This window comes from Doryrhamphus excisus, unplaced genomic scaffold (assembly GCF_037039965.1).
Source record: "Doryrhamphus excisus strain RoL-2023G ecotype Guam unplaced genomic scaffold, RoL_Dexc_Guam_v1.1 HiC_scaffold_24, whole genome shotgun sequence".
Lineage (NCBI taxonomy): Eukaryota > Metazoa > Chordata > Actinopteri > Syngnathiformes > Syngnathidae > Doryrhamphus > Doryrhamphus excisus.
The window spans coordinates 3,845,809-3,872,822 of NW_027621862.1; the positions used below are offsets into that span (position 1 = coordinate 3,845,809).

Below are 27,014 nucleotides of genomic sequence, written 5' to 3' on the forward strand. Positions count from 1 at the left end.
CTCGCCCGAAGACAGCTGGGATAGGCTCCAGCACCCCCGCGAAAAGCAGTAGAAAATGAATGAATGAATATATATAAATAATATATAATAATAATGTAAATAATAAATCAGTCATTAATTATTAGATACAAGTACTTTAGGTTATGATTCATAAGTTACGACCAGTCCAGGGTGTACCCCGCCTCTCGCCCGAAGACAGCTGGGATAGGCTCCAGCACCCCCGCGAAAAGCAGTAGAAAATGAATGAATGAATATATATAAATAATATATAATAATAATGTAAATAATAAATCAGTCATTAATTATTAGATACAAGTATTTTAGGTTATGATTCATAAATTACGACCAGTCCAGGGGGTTAAAGCCGCCTCTTGAAAAAAGAGAGCTGGGATAGGCTCCAGCACACCAGACCTTTGTGAGGATAAGCGGCATTGAAATTGGATGGATTCAGAAATTTACAAACAACAATAATTATGGAACATAATACTGTATTGTTTTAATTAATTTTTTTTTTACAATTTATTTATTTATTTCCATCACAAATGTTTTCCATTTCTCTAATGATTAAAAATAAAAAATAATTGTTAAATATCATAAGCACAAAAAGGTGAACTGGGCAGTAGATACAACATTATACATACACATAAAATCCCCTGAAGATGGTCAGTTATTATTTTTTTTAACAATACACATCATGTAAATACAACATAAAATTGTAGTATTACTACACAGAGTTGAGATATCCATCTAAAACATATCAAAGGTGGTGTCACCAATCTTGTCCTCCTCCTGTGGATGAACATGACAACATATTAAATGTACGTTACTAACAACAATATAAAACCATGTTTTATGATTCTGACCTCGATGTCGTCTAGATATCTTTCATCTTCATCGCTGCTGCTCACCTCCATGTCCTCGTCTTCAGAATCCTGTTAGAGATGCAGCAAAGAAATTGTATTTGTGTGGTATATCACAATATGGATCCAAATATAGGACGGTTCCTCTTAATCAAAACCCATTTTTCAAAACCCAGCCAATCACAGGGCACATATAGACAAACAACCATTCACACTCACATTCATACCTATGGACAATTTGGAGTCGCTAATTAACCTAGCATGTTTTTGGAATGTGGGAGGAAACCGGAGTACCCGGAGAAAACCCACGCATGCACGGGGAGAACACGCAAAATCCACACAAAGCGGGGAATCAAACTCAGGTCTTCTCGCTGTGTGGCCTGTGCTGTAACCACTCGTCCATTATTAGTAATTATTATTAATAATTAATCATACTAATAACTTCATGAATAAAAGTGAATAAAAAATACTACTTATAGATCAAAGTTATTTCCATCTGCGATTAAATGTGATTAATTCTGAGTTGCCTGTGGACAAAAATGCAATTATCGCGATTAAATCCTTTATTCACTTATACACAGGGAGAACATGCAAACTCCACGCAGAGATGGCCTAGGGTGGAATTGAACACCGGTCTCCTAGCTGTGAGGCCTGCGCGCTAACCACTCGCTCACCGTGCAGCCAAAAAAAAATTTATTTAGTTATTTCTGCTTTTTTATTGTCCTTTGTCCATTCATTCATTCATTTTCTACCGCTTATCCTCATGGGGGTTGCGGGAGTGCTGGAGCCTATCCCAGCTGTCTTCGGGCGAGAGGCGGGGTACACCCTGGACTGGTGGCCAGCCAGCCAATCACAGGGCACATATAGACAAACAACCATTCACACTCACATTCATACCTATGGGCGCCACCTGTTGGCTTGCATGCCCATGAGTATAAAATGGGATGTATTTTTTATGCTTTTTATAAAAGAGAAAAAAAACGTCTACTTTCATGTGCGTAAATACGATAGAATATACGATCTTTAATGGGCGGGATACTCACTGATGGTCGATGCAAGCTTGGTTCCTCAGTGTCATTATTTGATCCATCCATAGTGAGATAATAACATTTCTGCAACAGATACAAATATTTGACATGTTAGAGCGAGAGGCGGGGTACACCCTGGACTGGTGGCCAGCCAATCACAGGGCACATATAGACAAACAACCATTCACACTCACATTCATACCTATGGACAATTTGGAGTCGCCAATTAACCTAGCATGTTTTTGGAATGTGGGAGGAAACCGGAGTACCCGGAGAAAACTGGGAAGAACATGCAAACTCCACAGAGATTCAGAATCAAACTCGGGTCTCCAAGCTGAGTGGCTGCGCGCGAGCCACTCGTTCACCGTGCAGCCCCAGATCAAACTATTAATTAATTGATTTTCTACCGCTTATCCTCATGAGGCTAGCGGGGGTGCTGGAGCCTATCCCAGTTGTCTTGGGGCGAGAAGCGGGGTACACCCTGGACTGGTGGCCAGCCAGCCAATCACAGGGCACATATAGACAAACAACCATTCACACTCACATTCATACCTATGGACAATTTGGAGTCGCCAATTAACTGTATACTGTTATATCTATAAGAAAGCAAATATTCTCTAATAAAAAGCACTAAAATACCTATTTTGATATTAAAAACATGCCTCTCACAGTTACAAAACTGATTTTAAATTGAATTTTACAAATTAAGGAACAATTAGTATAGAATGTACATCTTCCGTACTACATTAATTCAAATGACTTGACAAACAGCGCCCTCTTCTGGATTATTTTTTCACTCTGCAGTCTACAACTACAGTAGTTTCTATTTATTAATACATTCATTTTTACTGCTTATCCTCACAAGGGTCACGGGTATGCTGGAGCCTATCCCAGCCTATCCCAACCATTCACACTCACATTCATACCTGGAGAATTTGGAGTTGCCAATTAACCTAGCATGTTTTTGGAATGTGGGAGGAAACCGGAGTACCCGGAGAAAACCCACGCATGCACGGGGAGAACATGCAAACTCCACACAGAGATGGCCGAGGGTGGGATTGAACTTGGGTCTCCTAGCTGTGAGGCCTGCACGCTAACCACTCGTCCACCATAAAAAAGTGTCAAAAAAATATTAAATTTAATAATATTGCAAAAATGTACTTATCGTGATCGTGTCTGAAACCAATTCCGGTAACCACGATAAAGGAGGGATTAATGTATACTGCTTCCAACAAACACCCTGTTTTCTTAGCGCTTTCGGTCAATCAATGTACATTTTACGGTAACTGAACTGTAAAGAATGTTCTCCCCGTGCATGCGTGGGTTTTCTCCGGGTACTCCGGTTTCCTCCCACATTCCAAAAACATGCTAGGTTAATTAGCGACTCCAAATTGTCCATAGGTATGAATGTGAGTGTGAATGGTTGTTTGTCTATATGTGCCCTGTGATTGGCTGGCCACCAGTCCAGGGTGTACCCCGCCTCTCGCTTGAAGACAGCTAGGATAGGCTCCAGCACCCCTGCGACCCTCGTGAGGATAAGCGGTAGAAAATGAATGAATGAATGTTTAAGTTTAGCACGGCACAAAAAAGTGGTTAGTGCGCAGGCCTCACAAATAGGAGACCCGAGTTCAATTCCACCCTCGGCAATCTCTGTGTGGAGTTTGCATGTTCTCCCTGTGCATGCGTGGGTTTTCTCCGGGTACTCCGGTTTCCTCCCACATTCCAAAAACATGCTAGGTTAATTGGCGACTCCGAATTGTCCATAGGTATGAATGTGAGTGTGAATGGTTGTTTGTCTATATGTGCCCTGTGATTGGCTGGCTGGCCACCAGTCCAGGGTGTACCCCGCCTCTCGCCTGAAGACAGCTGGGATAGGCTCCAGCACCCCCTGCAACCCTCGTGAGGATAAGCGGTAGAAAATGAATGAATGAATGAACTGTAAAGAGAGCTCACGCTAGAGTTGGATGTGCAGTACTCATCCTGTTCTTCTGCTGTCAAAGCCTGCAAAGTAAAAAAAGACATTCAATGTAAACCTGTAAAAAAAACCTCTATAATTTTGACTTTAATTTTTTTTTTTACCATAAACCACTCTTGCAGCTCCACAGCATACTTCCTGACATTTTCTTTCACTTTGCGCTTGTAGCGACTCTTGTCGCCGTCGCTGAGCTGGTTCCACATGCGGCTGACATGGATAAAGCGCTCCATAGGATTGGGGATCTCCTCCTTCATTTGCTGCATTTGCTCTTTGCAGAAAATGCTGTTTCCTGACCTGTGAAAGAGGAAACAACTCAAGTGTATTGGGCCACTGATAATATTTCTTATTAAAGTGGACTTATGCTCGTTTTACAGCTTGTTCTCACTGTCGGCACATTGACGTGACAAAGACTCTCTGAAACCGAGCGTTCAAAGCCATGCCTAACTTATTTCAGGGCTCACTTCCAAATATGAAAAATGTCATTATCTGAAGCTTTGCATCGTTTAACACATAATGCAACATTCTAACAATATTTATAGGTCAGAAAAGTGGAAAAGTGTCCTCACCACAATGGCTTCTTTGGCTCACCGACGTATTTCTTCACAGACCTTCTTGGCAATTTAGTGTTCTGCAAGGCATAAAACCAGCATAGTTGGTAATGGTAATGGTTTGATTTCATTTGAACATGCATCAGATTACAATTGAATGCATCCCATAATCAGTTCACAGTTCCACATGTCCAAAAGGAGTAGGAAGAAGCAAAGCTTATTAAATCCTACCCCTCCATCTGGTACTTTTACAATCAGTAACTGTTACATTTGTTCACTTCCTGCTTTCCTAATATAGTTTAAGGTTTTTTTTTATTTTAATTTAATTTTAAAAAACATTTAATTTAATAAAAAAAAACATTTAATCTAATTTTAATTACATTAAAAAAACATTTAATCTTATTTTTATTTAATTGAATTTAAAAGTTAAGTCACATTCCGAAGTACAAGGTGATATGACCATACAATGACATAATGGACATACATTTACAATCAGTAACTGTTACATTTGTTCACTTCCTGCTTTCCTATTATAGTTTAAGGATTTTTTTGTTTTTTATTTTATTAAAAAAAAACATGTAATTTAATTAAAAAAACATTTAATTTAATTTTAAAAACATTTAATTTAATAAAAAATCTTTTAATTTAATTTTAAAGAAACATTTAATTTAAATAACATAATTTAAGAAAAAAACATTTAATTTAATAAAAAATAATTTAATTTACGTTACATACCGAAGTACGAGGTGATTGTATGGTCAATACAATGACATAATGGACATACATTTACAATCAGTAACTGTTACATTTGTTCACTTCCTGCTTTCCTAATATAGTTTTTTTTTTTATTTTAAAAAACATTTAATTTAATTTTAAAAAAACATTTAATTGAATAAAAAAACATTTAATTAAAAAAAACATTTAATTTAATTTTAATTTAATTTACATACCGAAGTCACATACCGAAGTACGAGGTGTAATGACCATACAATGACATAATGGACATACATTTACAATCAGTAACTGTTACATTTGTTCACTTCCTGCTTTCCTAATATAGTTTAAGGTTTTTTATTTTTGTCACGTACCGAAGTACGATGTGATATGACCGTACAATGACATAATGGGTACCATAGTAAGTGTCAATATAGTTAAATTTGATTTGAACATGTATAACAGTACATGAATTCAAGTAGAAGTAAAAGTACATGAACTGAGATGGCAGCTCTAAAATGCCTTAAAATTAATATCCTCTGTTAAATATCACAGATATTCCTTCAACAACGATTTGAAAATTGAAAAAAAAAAAAAAAGAGCAAAACAAAATAAAATACATTTACTTCTTTACCTTCACAGATTTTGGTCTTTTGATGCCATTTTCATCCAGAATCTTCTGCTGCTCGTCCCCGTCAAAACTCTGGAGTACACAAACATGAAATTGACACAGAATCTTCCAGATGGAGTTCAGGTTTGGAGCCGTGAAAACGACTCACCAATAAATAGTTGTTCAGCTCCACTGCGTAATCTTTCTTCATCTGCAAAAGCAAAACATTTCATGATATTGACGAGCATCCTCTAGGTACAAAAAATACATACCTTTTTACAGCGTATGTGGAAGTCGGTTTTATCGTCGTCGCTCAACTTGCGCCATCGTTTGGCCCATGTGCTCACGTAGCCTTTTTTGGCCACGCCATCCATGGAGGCCAGCTGCTCTTTGCAGAACAGATTATAACCGCTCCTAAGCACAACATGGAAGAACACTTGAATTCACCGTTATCTTTAGTATGCTGCATTCATGAATGGGCCAAAATTAAATATACAACTATAACAAAAAAAATATATATATAGATAAATATTACAATATATATATAATATTGTCTATATGTGCCCTGTGATTGGCTGGCTGGCCACCAGTCCAGGGTGTACCCCGCCTCTCGCCCGAAGACGGCTGGGATAGGCTCCAGCACCCCCGCGACCATCGTGAAGGAAAAGCGGTAGAAAATGAATGAATATATATATATATATATATCCAAATTTTTTAATTTTGGCACATTCATGAAAAAAATATATATATACATATATATATTCATTAAAAAATATATATATATACATATATATTCATTTAAAAAATATATTTTTTGTTTGCTTTTGTGTATATATATATATATATATATATATATATATAGAGAGAGAGAGAGAGTGTTATATATATATATTTTTTTTTATATATATAAAATGCATAAAAAATAGTGTTTATATACACAATTATAATTATACAATATATTTTTTTGTTATAGTTTATTTAATTTTGGCACATTCGTGGAAAAAAAAACTATAGTGTTATGTATATATATATTTTTTGTTAGTGTTCTATATTTAATTTTGGCACATTCATGAATGCAGCATTTTTATATTATATATATATATATATATATATATATATCATGACCTTTTAAATGTATTTAATTACATAAATGCCATTTATTTATTTACATTCATTTTGGCACAATAAACACCATATGCTCGGGGGTATTATGTTGCAATTTTATGATTTTTTTTCACTTATTTAATCAATATGTATATAATATGTATGATTGTCTCACGTCGGAGGCTTGGTGGGAAGGGCGTCTCCTGTAGATTCTTCTAAGCTTTTTTTCCAATGACCTCGTTTCCCCTGGCAAGAAAGATAAGCATCAAAGAAGAAGAAAGAAACAATATTACATTTCTGATTACTTTTTGGTATATTTCCTTTATTAAACAGACATTTATGTTTGAAATGGATCAAAATTTCTTGAGACTGAGCGATTTAAAAAAAATTAATTTATGAACAGGCATCTTTGTGGTCACATAAAGACATTGGACAATGTCTCAAAATGCAAGGTACGGGATAGAAAACTAAGTACTGACAGGGCAATTGTTAATTGGCATAGAAACTATGACACGTGTGACCCTTGAACTTACTTTTCGGGCTGTGAAATTGCGCTTCTTCTGCTCGTGCGCCCCCTGCTGGCCAACTTGAGTCTTGCTATTTTTAGGAACAGACGCTTTCCTGCAACACAAAGCATTCAGTTGATTTGTTTTGATTTTTTAAAAAAATATTATTTACATTTCATCACCGTGTTCATTCCAGTACCTTAATTCTTCAATCTTTTTATTGTATTCTTCAAGCGCACGATGGTATTTCTCCACATATGGAGCCTGAAATATCGAGAAAAACAGTCACTTAGGAATAAGAGATATGAAATAAGAGATGATTTCTACCTTCTCTTCATCCGTCAGAGTCTTGTATTTGTTTACTATAAGTGAAAAGAGCTTCTGGCGACCGAGTCCTGGGTTCTGCTCATGGTACTTATCCATGTTCTCTCTGTAAAAGATGCAGTTTGGAGGACCGGGTCTCTTTGGGGGGTCTGGCTCTAACTGCAAAGACAGACAAAATTAGGTCTACTTAGTGGACAGTTTTCAGTTTTGAGTGCTCAACCTCATGATGTGCATTTTACCTTAATAGTTGGATTGGAAAGATCATCTGCAGCTTCATCAACAAGCTCTGTGAGGGTTCGGAATTTACGTGTCTGAAAAAGAAGCAAACGCAACACTTGAGTGGAAATAATTAACCAGGATCACAAAACATGATTGCAAAGATACCTCAAAAGCAAAAGACCATTAGCTCATAATTAAAACTACATAATAATTATTTATTATTACAATTCATAATGTTGCCTACAGAGAACATACTAACTCCTTATTTCTAAAATGACAAATACTTCAACTTGCTGATATAGTTCATCTTCAAACAGCTAAAATAATGCATAAGGCTAAAAATAACCAATTAGCTAAAAATGTCATCCAATACTTCTCTACAAGAGAGGAGAAATATGATCTCAGGGAAGAAGTACATTTGAAACACTTCTATGCTAGGACTACGTTAAAAAGCCATAGCATTTCAGTATGTGGAATCAAACTATGGAATGGATTGAGTAAGACCCTCAAACAATGCACAACGATGAGCCAATTCAAGAAACAATACAAGCAGTTGATGTTTGCTAAATACAAGGATGAAGAGTCTTGAACCAGTCATGATGTGCTATATATATATCACTATATTGACACTTACTATGGTACCCATTATGTCATTGGATGCTCATATTACCTCGTACTCCGGTATGTGACAAAAAAACTATAAACTATATTAGGAAAGCAGGAAGTGAACAAATGTAACAGTTACTGATTGTAAAAGTACCAGATGGAGGGGTAGGATTTAATAAGCTTTGCTTCTTCCTACTCCTTTTGGACATGTGGAACTGTGAACTGATTATGTGATGCATTCAATTGTAATCTGATGCATGTTCAAATGAAATTAAACCATTACATCCCAAAAAAATAAACAGCAACAATAACCCATAATGGGGAGTTAATGACAACATAAATGCGGGTCACCTTTTGCGACACAATTTTCCACTTTTCTTGACAATCTTGAGGTGAAAATGGACGAAACGCCACCTTCTCCCAGTCTAGCGTCTTGACGACTTCGTAGAATGGTCTCGTCCGTTCAGGCTCCGACATGTTAGTTTTCATAGCTGCCAGAAGCTTCTGGAGGTTTTCTTTTGTCCACTCTTCGTGGCAGAGAGGAAAGAAAATGCGTGGTACATTGCTTTATCGCCATAACGGGGTACAACTATGGGTTATTTACCACTTACCAGTATCCATTTGGGCTTCATTCACAGTAAATCACCACAGAGGAGCCCTCCACAACGTTAGTTTAACGTGACACCTAAATTAGATAATACCTTGACGTTAAAATGTGTACTTATTCACCTCTTGTAGTTTGTTTTAAAACACCAAATCCAAGAGTAGAACACTTTGTAAGAAACGCGCGTGCAAGACTGTGTATAGTGGTCATGGACTTCCGGTTAGCTAAGCCAATCGCGTACGAGTAAAGGCTTCTTCGTTATGTGAGACGAGCAGTCACAGCGCCATCTAGTGTGAAGGGGTTTGTTAGTCACAATAAAAACAACCAAGCACAAGTTGATTAATTTGAATATTGTTAATGAACGTCATATTTCCTCGTGTATGATGACATTTTTGATTGAAATAATATTTCTAAATATGTTTGCATACAAGCTGTTGGAAATGGATGAATTGATTTCTCAAATAAAGACACAGACAATATCTGGAAATTAACATTTAATGTATTATCATGTTTTTAAAAACAAGACATCACATGTCTTGTTTATTATGTTGTTCTTAGTATTGCGTTCAGGTTATGTTACTAACATTCATAATAGTGGACCTTTTGAGACAACATGCAAATATTTGCTATATAGAAATGACATTTAATGTGGAAAACATAATCTGGCCCAACTTTTCAAAGGAAATTAGTTTTTGCTAACTTTAATTAACGTCATATGTGCTTTGCAAGACTGTGTTTAGTGGCTTCCGGTTAGCTCAGCCAATCGCGTACGAGTAAAGGCTTCTTCATTATGTGAGACGAGCAGTCACAGCGCCATCTAGTGTGAAGGGGTATGTTAGTCACAATAAAAGCAACCAAGCACAAGTTGATTAATTTGAATATTGTTAATGAACGTCACATTTCCTCGTGTATGATGACATTTTTGATTAAAATAATATTTCTAAATATGTTTGCATACAAGCTGTAGGAAACGGATGAATGGATTTCTCAAATAAAGACACAGACAATATCTGGAAATTAACATTTAATGTATTGTAATTTTTTTAAAACAAGACATCACATGTCTTGTTTATTATGCTGTTCTTAGTATTGTGTTCAGGTTATGTTACTAACATTCATAATTTGAGACAACATTCAAATATTGGCCATATAGAAATGACATTTAATGTGGAAAACATAATCTGGCCCAACTTTTATTATAATTATTTTTTTCTAACTTTAATTAATGCCATATTTACATATGATAATATAATTTTTGTATTTTTATCATGTCAGTCTACAATGGCATCTGTGTTTCCCAGTACACATCCTGTCCCGGCTCCTCCTCAAACGTCACTTTAGCGTCATCAGCATCCAACTACAAGAAAACAGAAAAGGGAAGTAATTGATTGATGCTAAAAAAAAAAAAAAGAGTAGACCGTAACCACATGCTATTTCTTACGCATTTCATCTCCAGCTCAGTGAAGAGACGCCCGGTCATGATCATACGTAAGGGAATGGTAAGAATGAGAATAAATGGAAGTGCAAGGGAGGCCGGACTGGACTTGACGATCCAAAGAACAGCGAGGCACACAATCTGGATGCCCGTGAACAAGTGCATTCTGCCGGTGCTCACCTGTTGTAACGTTGTGTAACGTTGTAACATTAAAACACAGAATCTTGACAGTTTCTGCAAAAAGTTGTCACTCTTACTCTAGTGGCGTACGGCTCATCTGGATGGTATTTCTTCGGGATCAAGAGAAGCAGCATCCGGTCCCACAGCTGGATGCCGTTTAGTGATGTAACTCCCATGTAGAGGAAGATCCCGAATAAGGCCGCCATGGGGATCATCTTGAGGATGGGTTCCATCAGAATGGAGAGACCTTAACACAAACATATTGGACTGAAATACCAGTTTAGACAGATACGTCGTTCATGATGTACTGGTACTTATAGGTTATCACATGGTTTGTCTGGTATCGGGCCAGGTATCATGCCCCCAAGTGTCAGTATCAGCCCGAGACCGAAGGTCTGATACCAGACAAACCATGTGATGATCTTATTATCACATACTATTTAATCATGAGCTTATTATCACGAACTATCCCCATTTTCTTTTAAAATAAAATAAACATAGACATATTTTCTACCCTTACGAAAAGAAAATATATTTATCAATATATTACTTTAAATATATTGTATTATATGATTTTTCCATTCTATTTTCCAATACATTATATATTATAAATACATTGAATAATATATTTTTGTACATATATTATACAATATATTATATATTAATGTAATATATGACAATATATTGCAGAATATACAAATGATTGCCGCTTTCAATATATTGAAATATATTAAATCCAAATATATAATATATGAGTTTATATATGCCAAATTATATGCAATTTTATATATGTAAAAATATAGTCCTTTTTTGGTCTTGATCGCAAGATATTTTTTATATGTATCAATATATACATATATATGATCTATGCATATATTGCAATATATTGGAAAATATAAACATAAGATCCCATATATGGAAATATATTTCCTAATACATTGCATTATATTTGCCAATAGACTGCAATATTTTTTTTTTCCTTGCGGGGGAATACTTTCTACCAGTCTTCGTTCGTTCTTGCAGTTGATGAGCCATTCAGAAAAAAAGCTTGAGGTCGCCCTTGGTTTTCCGACTTGTATTTGCATTTTTAGTTTTTTCGATCATTTCAAGAGCGTCCTCCTCATTAATGGTGATAAAACGTTCCATTTCTAATATTCTGTTTGCTATTTTCCCTATTTGTCTTTCGCCAAATTGTGCCAACCGCTGACATGTTGACAAGAGCACAGACGGCAGCAAAACAAACGCTGTGTGTTCATGCTCTTCTAAAATCATTTTTAATTTAATTTAATTTAATTTAATTTAATTTAATTTAATTTAATTTAATTTAATTTAATTTAATTTAATTTAATTTAATTTAATTTAATTTAATTTAATTTAATTTAATTTAATTTAAACTATATTAGGAAAGCAGGAAGTGAACAAATGTAACAGTTACTGATTGTAAAAGTACCAGATGGAGGGGTAGGATTTAATAAGATTTGCTTCTTCCAGTTTACCTGCCCTAAAATAATGCATAAGGCTAAAAATAACCAATAACCAAACTTTTAATAATTAAATTAAAAATTAAATTAAATTAAATAAAATAAAAAATAATTTAAAAAATGAAATAAATAAATAAATAAATTAGAAAAAAATCATAAAATAAAAAAAATTATATTAGGAAAGCAGGACAAACCATGTGATGGTCTTATTATCACATACTATTTAATCATGAGCTTATTATCACGTACTATTTAATCAAAAGACCATTTTGTTTCCATAAAATGTTCAGTTTATTACATGTATTATATCTAAACAGTGTAAACACAATAATTGCAAAAATATTTCAACAATAATATTTTATCAACAGTCTTATCTTATCAATGTCTGACAATTAAAGTTCCATTAATCAAGTTTGGGTTTTTTGGTGACTGGAGAAGCACTAGGCACTAAAGCACTCGTGTGCTGTTCTCTGATTGGTTGTTTCACGGGCACGATAGCTACAGGGGCTGATACTGGACATGGTTAAACTCTGTATTTTATCAGTATCACTGCCCTGGGCTTTGACACAGTATCATTTAGGCCTTTTCCCGTATCATTCATGGGCGGTTTCTAGGGTACAGGGCCAATTAATACTGTAGTAATATTGTAGTAATGGATAATGGTACCTACCAACCAGCAGAGCTACCACAATGCCACTGATTCTCTGCTCCAGGACTCTCTCGATCACAGGTTTGGGTCCTTTACTCATGACCGTGAGGGCATTGGCATGCGTGACGGAGCGCACAGTCGCGGCGCTGAGCCACGGCACGCCAAATATCGCGCTGATACCACCCATGCCCACTAGGATGAGGAGGTCAAAGTGGAACCCGGATCCTTTGACCATCTTCCTCTCAGGTTTACTCACGATCAATCTGTCACAGGGGGATCACATAATTAGGTACATCTGGTACACCGTGTGTTTTTAATGTGATATGACGGACATACGTGGTGATTTGAGACTCCAAGAAGATGAGGATGAAGACGAGCAAGGCCGGGACGCAGCATGCAAACATCATCCATACAGGGAAGGGGGTGTGCTCTCCAAATGGATTGATGAGCCAACCTCTTTTGGCCGGATTGGACACCATCAGACCTTTAGGGACCACTAGTTTCTACACATACAATTGGTTGGATTTAGGCCTTTAAGCTAAGTTGAGCTAAAAACATCAAATAGTGGCTCTTGAGACATTATACTTGAACTTAAATAAAACTAAAATCATGCTGTTTGGTAACAGCAGAAAGGACACACACCAGCAAATATAAATAGACGGTGTAGACATTGAAAGGGTGAATGAAAATACATTTCTGGGGATCACAATAGATGAAAATATGAGCTGGAAACCTCATATTACAAATATACAACATAAGGTGGCCAGAAATATTTCAATATTGAACAAAGCAAAATTTGTTCTCAATCAGAAATCACTCCACACTCTTTATTGCTCTCTGGTTCTACCATATCTTACTTATTGTGTGGAAATATGGGCTAATAACTATAAAAGCAATCTTCACTCGCTAAATGTACTGCAAAAAAGGCCAGTAAGGATAATTCATCATGCCGCCGACAGAGAACATACTAACTCCTTATTTCTAAAATGACAAATACTTCAACTTGCTGATATAGTTCATCTTCAAACAGCTAAAATAATGCATAAGGCTAAAAATAATAAATAATAATTAATAAGAATAAAACATTCTCGCCCGAAGACAGCTGGGATAGGCTCCAGCACCCCCCGCAACCCTCGTGAGGAAAAATGGTAGAAAACGAATGAATGAATAATAAAAAATATAAAAATAAAACGCCAACCGATATGTGGAAATATGGGCTAATAACTATAAAAGCAATCTTCACTCGCTAAATGTACTGCAAAAAAGGCCAGTAAGGATAATTCATAATGCCGCCTACAGAGAACATACTAACTCCTTATTTCTAAAATCACAAATACTTCAACTTGCTGATATAGTTCATCTTCAAACAGCTAAAATAATGCATAAGGCTAAAAATAACCAATTAGCTAAAAATGTCATCCAATACTTCTCTACAAGAGAGGAGAAATATGATCTCAGGGAAGAAGTACATTTGAAACACTTCTATGCTAGGACTACGTTAAAAAGCCATAGCATTTCAGTATGTGGAATCAAACTATGGAATGGATTGAGTAAGACCCTCAAACAATGCACAACGATGAGCCAATTCAAGAAACAATACAAGCAGTTGATGTTTGCTAAATACAAGGATGAAGAGTCTTGAACCAGTCATGATGTGCTATATATATATCACTATATTGACACTTACTATGGTACCCATTATGGCATTGGATGCTCATATCACCTCCTACTTTGGTACATGACAAAATTTAAATTAAATTAAATTAAATTAAAAATTAATTAGGAAAGCAGGAGGTGATCAAATGTAACAGTTACTGATTGTAAAAGTACCAAATGGAGGGGTAGGATTTAATAAGCTTTGCTTCTTCCTACTCCTTTTGGACATGTGGAACTGTGAACTGATTATGGGATGCATTCAATTGTAATCTGATGCATGTTCAAATGAAATAAAACCATTACCATTACCAACTATGCTGGTTTTATGCCTTGCAGAACACTAAATTGCTAAGAAGGTTTGTGAAGAAATACGTTGGTGAGCCAAAGAAGCCATCGTGGTGAGGACAAAAACAAATGTTAAAGGTTACCTATTATAAAATAAAAAATAAAATAAAATAAAATAAAATAAAATTAATTTAATTTAATTTAATTTAATTTAATTTAATTTAATTTAATTTAATTTAATTTAATTTAATTTAATTTAATTTAATTTAATTTAATTTAATTTAATTTAATTTAATTTAATTTAATTTAATTTAATTTAATTCAATTCAATTCAATTCAATTCAATTCAATTCAATTCAATTCAATTTAATTTAATTTAATTTAATTTAATTTAATTTAATTTAATTTAATTTAATTTAATTTAATTATAAAAATGAAATGTTTTTATTTTAAATTAAATTAAAATAACAAAAAAAACTTTAAACAATATTAGGAAAGCAGGAAGTGAACAAATGTAACCGTTACTGATTGTAAAAGTATCAGATGGAGAGGTAGGATTTAATAAGCTTTGCTTCTTCCTACTCCTTTTGGACATGTGGAACTGTGAACTGATTATGGGATGCATTCAATTGTAATCTGATGCATGTTCAAATGAAATAAAACCATTACCATTACCATTACCATTACCATTACCATTACCATTACCATTACCATTACCATTACCATTACCATTACCATTACCATTACATTATGCTGTTACTGTATTACTTGCAAAACACAGTGTAACATCGGCCATTATTTGAGGTTATATGGTAAAGTTCTAAGCCAACCTGAGTGTAGGTGTCGTTAATGCTGTAGTCTATGACAACCATCAGGAAAATGGCGATGGGCACGCCAAAGTCACCAATCAAACGTCTGACCTACAGGAGCAATTTCACATAGTGAGTCACGACTTTAACAAATACGCCATTTTGAATTTGTACCTACTTTTCCAGGCAGAAAGGTACCATTCTTGAACTGGCGCAGGAAGTAGGCGATAAAGAAACAGCCAAGCATGAGGCACATGGACAGCAGAGCCGTGTTGGGGTAAGGCGGCTTAATAGTGTTGACAATAATAGTCGCATTTCCGGTGGCGTTGTCGTACATGATGGTCTGTTCCACTCTTGGGCGCCAGGGGTTTTCTACTGACTCATTCAGGTGTTCGTAATTCAGAACCAGTGGGTGGGCTTTGAAGATCTGCAGAAGTGGGAGAGTTATCGCATTTCGGAATTATTGACTTATCTGATGATGGAATGATTACCCTGGCAAGCTTGGCGAAGGTTTCGTAGATGAAGATGATGGAGATGAGAATGGAGAAGATCTCCTGGGTGAAGCGGGAGATGAAGCGCACCAGGAAGCTTCCTTCGCAGGCGACAATGATCACCACAATGATGACCAGCCACACGCCCACCCACACTCGCCCGACAATGTACTCAATTTCCTGGGACTTGCAGAACTATAACAAAGAACATGCCAAGAAAACCTATGATGATTAAACTGTAAAAATGACATCACATTGAACGGGAGTAGGGCAAAATTTATCCAAGAGGAAACTGAGGGCAGCGGGAGAAACAAAGACTGTTAGCATATAACGTTAGCATATTTTTTAGTCATGCATTAGGTGACCAGACTGAGGCTTGCTGAAACATAGTGGTGACTATGGGGTATAACACTTCAGTGCTTATCCAAGAGGAGAATGAGGGCAGTGAGAAACTGGAGTATTGCAGCAAAGTGGAGACTATGGAGTATAATGCTGCGGTTTCCACAGCTAAGGCACAGCAACTGCCAACAAATGTTTGAAAACAAATTTTATCCAAGAGGAGACTGAGGGACTATGGAGCATTATTTATTCATTCATTCATTTTCTACCGCTTATCCTCACGAGGGTTGTGAGGGGTGCTAGAGCCTATCCCAGCTGTCATTAGGCGAGAGGCGGGGTACACCCTAAATCACAGGGCACATATAGACAAACAACCATTCACACTCACATTCATACCTGTGTGGAGTTTGCATGTTCCGTGGGTTTTCTCCGGGTACTCCGGTTTCCTCCCACATTCCAAAAACATGCTAGGTTAATTAGCGACTCCAAATTGTCCATAGGTATGAATGTGAGTGTGAATGGTTGTTTGTCTATATGTGCCCTGTGATTGGCTGGCCACCCGCCTCTTGCCTGAAGTCAACTGGGATAGGCCCCAGCACCCTCACGCAACCCTCGTGAGGATAAGCGGCAGAAAATTAATGAATGAATGTCTGTTTTACGGCTGCACGATGGACAAGTGTTTAGCGCGTAGGCCTCACAGCTAGAAGACCCAAGTTTAATTCCATCCTCGGTCATCTCTGTGTGGAGTTTGCATGTTCCGTGGGTTTTCTCCGGGTACTCCGGTTTCCTCCCACATTCCAAAAACATGCTAGGTTAATTAGCGACTCCAAATTGTCCATAGGTATGAATGTGAGTGTGAATGGTTGTTTGTCTATATGTGCCCTGTGATTGGCTGGCCACCAGTCCAGGGTGTACCCCGCCTCTCGCCTGAAGACAACTGGGATAGGCTCCAGCACCCCTGTGTCCCTCGTGAGGATAAGAGGTAGAAAATGAATGAATGAATGAATGTATTATATAATAATAGGCTATAGTCAACCACAAGACAGCGATCAATTAATTAATTTATGAATTTTTGAAACTTAATGACTGCATTATGGACTGAGTGGTTAGCACGCAGGCCGCACAGCTAGGAGACCCGAGTTCGATTACACGCTCTGCCATTTCTGACCGGGTTTTCTCCGGGTACTCCGGTTTCCTCCCACATTCCAAAAACATGCTAGGTTAATTAGCGACTCCAAATTGTCCATAGGTATGAACGTGAGTGTGAATGGTTGTTTGTCTATATGTGCCCTGTGATTGGCTGGCCACCAATGAATGAATGTTTTACTCACAGCATAGAAGGCCTCCTCAAACACCAATAGAGGACCAGAAAAGCCGATGACAAGCACAGGCTGGGCAGCGACAAAGCAGAAGATAATGCCCTGGATGCTTGTTGATATGAGAAGCTCCGGAACGCCCATCATGTTCTCCACCTTGTCAGCTGAAATAGAAAAATCAGATATTTTAAAACCACTGTACGTGCTACTGTCCTGGTCCAACATCTACAGTAATCACCTAGGAGACCACCAAAGGTAATGGCAGGAGAGAGTGCTGCAAAGTAGATGAAGATGATGGCAGCAAGAACCTGAGCGTTAAGAGCATCTTTAATGTCACTCTTGTAGTACTGGTAGCGTCTTTTAATGTCTCGAATCATCCCACCAAAGGGTCGACCCGTGCGGGCCAGAGGGTCTTCAGGGGTTGGTTCGGTAGAGAAGGAAACTGCAGGAAGGAGAAATCATTACTGAATGGATGTTTTCATGCGTAGATGGTTGCTGGTGCAACTACCATACCCTGGCGAGGCTTGCTATCCAGCATGGATTCAGATGAGTGGAATCTCTCCTGCAGTAGCTTCTTCTGGAAGTTGATGATGGAGCTGAGCATGGCTTCACTTTGGATCTCGGTGGGTGGGATGACAATGCTGCAGTCCATGAAGTCGCCCACAGCGTCGATGAGGCTTCGCAGATTTTTAGCTCGTGATGCTGCCTGGTTGAACACCTGGAGGAGAGAGAAGGAAATATGTCTACACCGACTACAATAACGGCTCTGACAGAAAGAGAAGCAATGCTAACTGCAGCTAACTGCCTAGCCAGCACTGATGAGTTCAATGTAAACAATAGTAACACAAGGGAGTTCCATAACAACATTTTAAAGGGCATGCAGAGGTAAATAAAGCTGCTGTATTGTAATGCAGATACTGCTATCTTGTGGAGTTCATAACAACTAAATCAGGTTTTTAACTCCTTTTTTTATTTTAATTCTTATTCTTATTTTCAATACTAATACTAATTTTAGTTTTACTTCTAGTTCTAGTGCTAGTTTTACTTCTAGTTTTACTTCTAGTTTTACTTCTAGTTCTACTTCTAGTTCTACTTCTAGTTCTAGTTTTACTTCTAGTTCTACTTCTAGTTCTACTTCTACTTCTAGTTCTACTTCTAGTTCTACTTCTACTTCTAGTTCTACTTCTAGTTCTACTTCTACTTATAGTTTTACTTCTAGTTCTACTTCTAGTTCTACTTCTACTTTTACTTCTAGTTTCACTTCTAGTTCTACTTCTAGTTTTACTTCTAGTTTTACTTCTAGTTCTACTTCTAGTTCTAGTTTTACTTCTAGTTCTACTTCTAGTTCTAGTTTTACTTCTAGTTTTACTTCTAGTTCTACTTCTAGTTTTACTTCTAGTTTTACTTCTAGTTCTACTTCTAGTTCTAGTTTTACTTCTAGTTCTACTTCTAGTTCTAGTTTTACTTCTAGTTTTACTTCTAGTTCTACTTCTAGTTTTACTTCTAGTTTTACTTCTAGTTTTACTTCTAGTTCTACTTCTAGTTTTACTTCTAGTTTTACTTCTAGTTTTACTTCTAGTTCTACTTCTAGTTCTACTTCTAGTTCTAGTTTTACTTCTAGTTTTACTTCTAGTTTTAGTTTTAGTTTACTTCTAGTTCTACTTCTACTTCTAGTTCCACTTCTAGTTCTACTTCTAGTTCTACTTCTAGTTCTACTTCTAGTTCTAGTTTTACTTTTAGTTTTACTTCTAGTTCTACTTCTAGTTCTACTTCTAGTTCTACTTCTAGTTCTACTTCTAGTTTTAGTTTTAGTTTTAGTTTACTTCTAGTTCTACTTCTACTTCTAGTTCCACTTCTAGTTTTACTTTTAGTTTTACTTCTAGTTTTACTTCTAGTTTTACTTCTAGTTTTACTTCCAGTTTTACTTCTAGTTTTAGTTTACTTCTAGTTCTAGTTCTAGTTCTAGTTTTACTTCTAGTTCTACTTCTAGTTCTAGTTTTACTTCTAGTTCTACTTCTAGTTCTAGTTTTACTTCTAGTTCTACTTCTAGTTCTAGTTTTACTTCTAGTTTTACTTCTAGTTCTACTTCTAGTTTTACTTCTAGTTTTACTTCTAGTTTTACTTCTAGTTCTACTTCTAGTTCTACTTCTAGTTCTAGTTTTACTTCTAGTTTTACTTCTAGTTTTAGTTTTAGTTTACTTCTAGTTCTACTTCTACTTCTAGTTCCACTTCTAGTTCTACTTCTAGTTCTACTTCTAGTTCTAGTTTTACTTTTAGTTTTACTTCTAGTTCTACTTCTAGTTCTACTTCTAGTTCTACTTCTATTTCTACTTCTAGTTTTAGTTTTAGTTTTAGTTTACTTCTAGTTCTACTTCTACTTCTAGTTCCACTTCTAGTTTTACTTTTAGTTTTACTTCTAGTTTTACTTCTAGTTTTACTTCTAGTTTTACTTCCAGTTTTACTTCTAGTTCTACTTCTAGTTTTACTTCTAGTTCCACTTCTAGTTCTAGTCCTAGTCCTAGTTTACTTCTAGTTCTAGTTCTAGTTCTAGTTCTAGTTCTAGTTCTACTTCTACTTCTACTTCTACTTCTACTTCTACTTCTACTTCTACTTCTACTTCTACTTCTACTTCTACTTCTACTTCTACTTCTAGTTGTAGTTGTAGTTGTAGTTGTAGTTGTAGTTGTAGTTGTAGTTGTAGTTGTAGTTGTAGTTCTACTTCTACTTCTAGTTCTAGTTCTAGTTCTAGTTCTAGTTCTAGTTCTAGTTCTACTTCTACTTCTACTTCTACTTCTACTTCTACTTCTACTTCTACTTCTAGTTGTAGTTGTAGTTGTAGTTGTAGTTGTAGTTGTAGTTCTACTTCTACTTCTACTTCTACTTCTACTTCTACTTCTACTTCTACTTCTACTTCTAGTTCTAGTTCTAGTTCTAGTTCTACTTCTACTTCTAGTTCTAGTTCTAGTTCTAGTTCTAGTTCTAATTTTAATTTTAATTTTAATTTTAATTTTAATTTTAATTTTAATTTTAATTTTAATTTTAATTTTAATTTTAATTTTAATTTTAATTTTAATTTTAATTTTAATTTTAATTGGACATGTGGAACTGTGAACTGATTATGTGATGCATTCAATTGTAATCTGATGCATGTTCAAATGAAATTAAACCATTACCATTTTTATTTAGATTTATTAGATTATTTTATGATTTTTTTAGACCACACACGAGGGGTGGGAGGATCGATCCAAATATCATATTGTGTATGATTGTAATATATCAATGATCATCATGATCAATAAATTCATCCAAGGATCTTGACAAATTACAAGTAAAAAGTACCAGTATTGCATTAGTGATACTGGCCTATTGTTGACTTTGCAGTACCACCCAATCCTCCCACGCACCCGAGTCCAGATGCATTTACTGTACATGTTTTGTCCGACTTACTTTATCCGCCATTAGCGCCGCCATGGCTCGTCCGGTCTCGTGGTAATCCATGTCAGCATTGCTGGGCCCAATCAGCACAAAGACAAAGCGCAGCGGATCCGGAGCCTCCAAGGCGGAGTCGAGCACCGTCGCTTCTTTCAGACGCACAAACACAACCACGGGCTTTTCCAGGAAGTCCAAAGCTCCTGCATGAAACCAGCGTATCATTTTCACATCTCGCACTGACATACGGTGTCCGACGGTGAAGATTGCCCACCTACTAACACCATGGAGGCCTCCACACGGTCACATTCGTCCCTCTGGACAACACAACACAAACATTGATTAGCAACAGATCAATCAGAGTCCACTGATGAGATTGACTTTAAGGGACTTTTTTTGGGTTTGTCAGCAGGTCAAAGTTCACAAAATGTCAACAAGAAAGATCTGATTTGACGTCAGGAACCTTGAAGGAGGTCTCCAGTCCATGTAAGGACTTGTGTGTACATAAGAAAGACACATCGATTTTAAGATTTTTAAATGTCTTAACGGCCTTGCACCTTCTTATTTAATTGACCTGCTTTTACCATATCAAGGGTCCGCAACCTGCGGTCCTCCGGCACTGGCCTTTTAACTATACCAAAACCCAGAACTAAAACCCACGGTGAGGCAGCATTTAGCCACTATGGCCCCCACCTGGGGAACAGCCTGCCGGAGAGCCTCCGGACCACAGAGACTGTTTATATTAAAAAAAAAAAAAAGTTAAAGACACACCTTTTTAATCAGGCTTTTAACTAATAACTCTTCTTACATTTTTAATCTTTTTAGTCCATAATTAATTCATTCATTTACTACCGCTTTTTCCTCACGAGGGTCGCGAGGGGGTGCTGTAGCCTATCACAGCTGTCTTCAGGCGAGAGGCGGGGTACACCCTGGACTGGTCGCCAGCCAACCAATCACAGGGCACATATAGACAAACAACCATTCACACTCACATTCATACCTATGGACAATTTGGAGTCGCTAATTAACCTAGCATGTTTTTGGAATGTGGGAGGAAACCGGAGCATGGAGAACATGCAAACTCCACACAGAGATGGCCGAGGGTGGAATTGAACTCGGGTCTCCTAGCTGCGAGGCCTGCGTGCTAACCACTCGTTCACCGTACAGCCAAGAAGCCCTGTAAATGTTACATTAACAAGGGTTGGTGGTTGCTGGAGCCTATCCCAGCTGTCTTGGGGTGAGAGGCGGGGTACACCCTGGACTGGTGGCCAGTCAGCCAATCACAGGGCACATATAGACAAACAACCATTCACACTCACATTCATACCTATGGACAATTTGGAGTCGCCAATTAACCTAGCATGTTTTTGGAATGTGGGAGGAAACCGGAGTACCCGGAGAAAACCCACGCATGCACGGGGAGAACATGCAAACTCCACACAGAGATGACCGAGGATGGAATTAAACTTGGGTCTTCTAGCTGTGAGGCCTACGCGCTAACCACTTGTCCGCCGTGCAGCCGTAAAACAGACATTCATTCATTCATTTTCTGCCGCTTATCCTCACGAGGGTCGCGTGAGGGTGCTGGGGCCTATCCCAGTTGACTTCAGGCAAGAGGTGGGTCGCCAGCCAATCACAGGGCACATATAGACAAACAACCATTCACACTCACATTCATACCTATGGACAATTTGGAGTCGCTAATTAACCTAGCATGTTTTTGGAATGTGGGAGGAAACCGGAGTACCCGGAGAAAACCCACGCATGGAGAACATGCAAACCCCATGCAGAGATAGCCGAGGGTGGAATTGAACCCTGGTCTCCTAGCTGTGAGGTCTACACGCAAACCACTTGACCGCCGTGCCGCCCTTTTTTTAGTCCTATTTTATGCTTTTAGTCTTTAGCTTTTAACTCCAGTGTTTCCTCATTGGGGGGGGGGGGGCTGTGTCGGGTCTGTGAGGGGGTGCCATCCTTGGGTCCCTTCAACCTGGCCGGCTGGGGGTTCCTCCGTTTGATGTGGGGGTCCGCCCGTCTATTGGAGTCAGGGGGCCCCGATGGCACGGCCTGCGGCTCCTCCCATTGTGGACGGCCCCAAAAGTTGCGTTTCCTTGTTCCTCAGTGCCATGCCAAGTGTTTAGCACGCAGACCTCACAGCTAAGAGGATGAGGGTTCGATTCCACCCTCGGCCATCTCTGTGTGGAGTTTGCATGTTCTCCCCGTGCATGCGTGGGTTTTCTCCGGGTACTCCGGTTTCCTCCCACATTCCAAAAACATGCTAGGTTAATTAGCGACTCCAAATTGTCCATAGGTATGAATGTGAGTGTGAATGGTTGTTTGTCTATATGTGCCCTGTGATTGGCTGGCTGGCCACCAGTCCAGGGTGTACCCCGCCTCTCGCCCCAAGACAGCTGGGATAGGCTCCAGCACCCCCGCAACCCTCGCAAGGAAAAGCGGTAGAAAATGAATGAATGATCAGGATTACAGGACGCAAAAAAACCCCTCTTACCCTTTCCTTGACTGAAAACCTGCGTAGATCCACTCCATCGGTCAAGGCTTGACTCTCAGGATCAGATTGTTGACTGATGAGAAAAATGAGAACATGAGGGCTTACATGTACAGTATGTCATTCAGGTTAAAATGAGATGTGATTGGATGAGGTTACTTTATAGTATCCCGACATTAAAAACACTCATAATAGTGTTTGGACTTTAGCAACAAGGTGAGAAGACATGAGACCTCATGAGATATATATGAGGTACATAACATGTATAATTAGATATGGAACAATAACTGTTTAGTCCAACAGTAAGGAATCAGACGATGCTTTGGAGTGTTGGAGCATGTTTTTGGAATGTGGGAGGAAACTGGAGTACCCGCAGAAAACTGGGGCGAACATGCAAACTCCACAGAAATGCGGAATCAAACTCGGGTCTCCTAGCTGCGTGGCCACACTCTAGCCACTCAAACACCGTGCAGCCCCATATCAAACTATTAATTCATTAATTTTCTACCGCTTATCCTCACCAGTGTCGCTGGGGTGCTGGAGCCTATCCCAGCTGTCTTCGGGCGAGAGGCGGGGTACACCCTGGACTGGTGGCCAGCCAATCACAGGGCACATATAGACAAACAACCATTCACACTCACATTCATACCTATGGACAATTTGGAGTCGCTAATTAACCTAGCATGTTTTTGGAATGTGGGAGGAAACCGGAGTACCCGGAGATAACAGGGAGAACATGCAAACTCCACAGAGATGCGGAATCAAACTTGGGTCTCCTAGTTGCGTGACCGCGTGCTAGTCACTTGTCCTCTGTGCAGCCCCAGATCAAACCATTCATTCATTCATTTTCTACTGCTTATCTTCATGGACATCGTGGTGGGTGCTGGCGGGGTACACCCTGGACTGGTGGCCAGCCAATCACAGGGCACATATAGACAAACAACCATTCACACTCACATTCATACCTATGGACAATTTGGAGTCGCTAATTAACCTAGCATGTTTTTGGAATGTGGGAGGAAACCGGAGTACCCGGAGATAACTGGGAGAACATGCAAACTCTACAGAGATGCGGAATCAAACTCGGGTCTCCTTGCTGCATGGCTGCGCATTAGCCACTCGTCCACCGTGCAGCCTCATTTTCTACCACTTATCCTCACGAGGGTCGTGGGTACGCTGGAGCCTATCCCAGCTGTCTTCGGGCGAGAGGTGGGGTACACCCTGGACTGGTGGCCAGCCAATCCCAGGGCACATATAGACAAACAACCATTCACACTCACATTCATACCTATGGACAATTTGGAGTCGCCGATTAACCTAGCATGTTTTTGGAATGTGGGAGGAAACCGGAGTACTCGGAGAAAACTGGGGAGAACTGCCAACTCCACAGAGATGCGAAATCAAAGTCGGGTTTCCTAACTGCGTGGCCACGCGCTACCCACTTGAACACCGTGCAGCCCCATATCAAACTACTAATTTTCTACCTCTTATCCTCACGAGGGGACGTAGTGGGTGCTGGCGGGGTACACCCCGGACTGGTGGCCAGCCAGCTAATCACAGGGCACATATAGACAAACAACCATTCACACTCACATTCATACCTATGGACAATTTGGAGTCGCTAATTAACCTAGCATGTTTTTGGAATGTGGGAGGAAACCGGAGTACCCGGAAAAAAAACCCACGCATGCACGGGGAGAACATGCAAACTCCACACAGAGATGGCCGAGGGTGGAATTGAACTCAGGTCTCCTTGCTGTGAGGCCTGTACGCCAACCACTGCACCACCGTGCATCAAAATCAAACTAGGTTAGCGTTATTAATTCCTTTTGTGAAAGAGATGAGATTATATGTGGAATTGTGTCCATTTCTTCTTCTTGTATTTTGAACCTCAACTTCGAGCCTCCTTAAGAGCCAACAGTGCAAAATGTAAATTTCTTGCAATTTTACAAAATTTGGATGAGGACTGCATTAGGCAACCCTTTATTAGTGTCAAAGTAAATTCAGAATTATTTGATAGAATCTACAATTATTATATTAGCTAACATGAGATAAATATTACCTGCGGTTCTGGACGAGTGATTTCATCACCCCCTCCTGGTCTCCTGGTCTGACCTGCTTCAGTTTGAGCATCTCAGCGACCATCTTCTCAGCCATGCCGGCCCAGGTCTTCTCCTCACTGTTGAAAAGCATCACACCTGAAAGCAGAAACACATCACATCACCATGGTTACCGTAAAACATGTTCCTATTTTTTTAAAGTAATGACCGACCTGTGTTCATGGAACGTCGCAGCTGGACCAGGCTCTTGAACGTGAGGTAGGAGACATGAGAGCTCGCCCACACCCCGGACTGGGGGTCGAAGCTCTCCTCGTGGCCTTCCCATCGACCTGTCTCCTGCCAGTAGGTCTGCTCCTTGTGGTCCTTCATCATCTCGCTCGGCTGAAGGAAAGACTGCCATGGGTGGTTGGTTCATATGGAGGTCAAGAGCATACAAGAACATGCAGGGGACTATTATGGGCACCTCATGAGTTCCTTCACATCTTTTTTTTTTTTTTGTGTGTGTGTGTGTGTGTGTGTGTGTGTGTACATGTGTTCTGCATTCTTTTGGTGACGCCCGGTGTCTAAAAGTTAAACATACAGGCAGGCTCCACGCTTTGGGCCAGTGACAATCCACGGTGTGTGGACTCAAAGCTCACCCTGGGCATGTTTGGACTGTCAATACGTGTCGCGTGCTGGAAGTGTGTGTACGTGTGTGTGTGTGTACGTGTGTGTGTGTACGTGTGTGTGTGTCCCTCACCTGATAATCTGTCCTGGCGTCGGCGAGTGTGTGATGTTCCAGGTGGCTGAAATAGTTACAATTAAACAGTTAGCCATATTTAGAGGCGTTTCATACGTTAATAAGATTTAAAATAGGACCTCGATTGATTAAATCCTTTAATCAATTAATGATACTGCTATCTTGCGGAGTTCATAACAACTAAATCAGGTTTTTAACCCCTTTTTTTATATAAAAATAAAAAATAAAAAATAAAAAATAAAAAATAAAAATAAAAATAAAAATAAAAATAAAAATAAAAATAAAAATAAAAATAAAAATAAAAATAAAAATAAAAATTAAAATTAAAAATTAAAAATTAAAAATTAAAAATTAAAATTAAAATTAAAATTAAAATTAAAATTAAAATTAAAATTAAAATTAAAATTAAAATTAAAATTAAAATTAAAAATAAATTCGCAGTAATTTTAATTTTAAAAATAATTAAAATTAAAATTCACAGTAATTTTAATTTTAAAATTAATTAAAATTAATTAATTTTTTAATTTTAAAATTAATTAAAATT

At 38.1% G+C, this 27,014-nt stretch overlaps 2 protein-coding genes across 3 annotated transcripts; both read right to left on the reverse strand.

Annotated features, from left to right (window-relative positions):
• Positions 1–500: 500 nt before the first annotated feature.
• On the reverse strand, positions 501–9,334 carry LOC131109629 (nucleolar transcription factor 1-like). Of its 2 annotated transcripts, XM_058061830.2 has the most exons (16): positions 9,106–9,334; positions 8,846–9,021; positions 7,909–7,980; positions 7,673–7,828; positions 7,545–7,609; positions 7,373–7,460; positions 7,015–7,085; positions 6,008–6,149; positions 5,905–5,946; positions 5,760–5,828; positions 4,430–4,491; positions 3,968–4,157; positions 3,842–3,889; positions 1,904–1,972; positions 864–932; positions 501–789 (listed from the first exon to the last, which is right to left on the reverse strand). In XM_058061830.2, the coding sequence occupies exons 1-16, from the start codon at positions 9,113–9,115 to the stop codon at positions 748–750; spliced, it is 1,371 nt and encodes a 456-aa protein (XP_057917813.2). In that variant the 5' UTR covers positions 9,116–9,334; the 3' UTR covers positions 501–747. The 2 variants fall into 2 exon arrangements, with proteins under 2 accessions (XP_057917813.2, XP_078644841.1); XM_078788715.1 differs by lacking the exon at positions 9,106–9,334 and having other exon boundaries at positions 7,673–7,841; positions 8,846–8,996.
• A 758-nt stretch (positions 9,335–10,092) lies between these two features.
• On the reverse strand, positions 10,093–26,512 carry slc4a1b (solute carrier family 4 member 1b (Diego blood group)). The gene is given in 17 exon segments (XM_078788717.1): positions 10,093–10,455; positions 10,540–10,713; positions 10,791–10,960; positions 12,865–13,106; positions 13,180–13,346; positions 15,615–15,704; positions 15,772–16,020; positions 16,085–16,279; positions 17,755–17,903; positions 17,978–18,181; positions 18,253–18,457; positions 21,187–21,440; positions 21,443–21,485; positions 23,675–23,747; positions 25,734–25,869; positions 25,944–26,124; positions 26,471–26,512. Coding segments are annotated over 16 exon segments (2,592 nt in total). The 5' UTR covers positions 26,104–26,124; positions 26,471–26,512; the 3' UTR covers positions 10,093–10,374.
• Positions 26,513–27,014: the final 502 nt, after the last annotated feature.

What these genes read in the sequence shown, in the direction of transcription:
- LOC131109629 (XM_058061830.2), bottom strand. An exon ending in GGAAAATTGTGTCGCAAAAG is followed by an intron (nt 7,981 to 8,845) that starts GTGACCCGCATT and finishes CTTCTTTTTCAG; the next exon opens with ACACGTAAATTCCGAACCCT. An exon ending in CTTCCCACCAAGCCTCCGAC is followed by an intron (nt 6,150 to 7,014) that starts GTGAGACAATCA and finishes TGTTGTGCTTAG; the next exon opens with GAGCGGTTATAATCTGTTCT.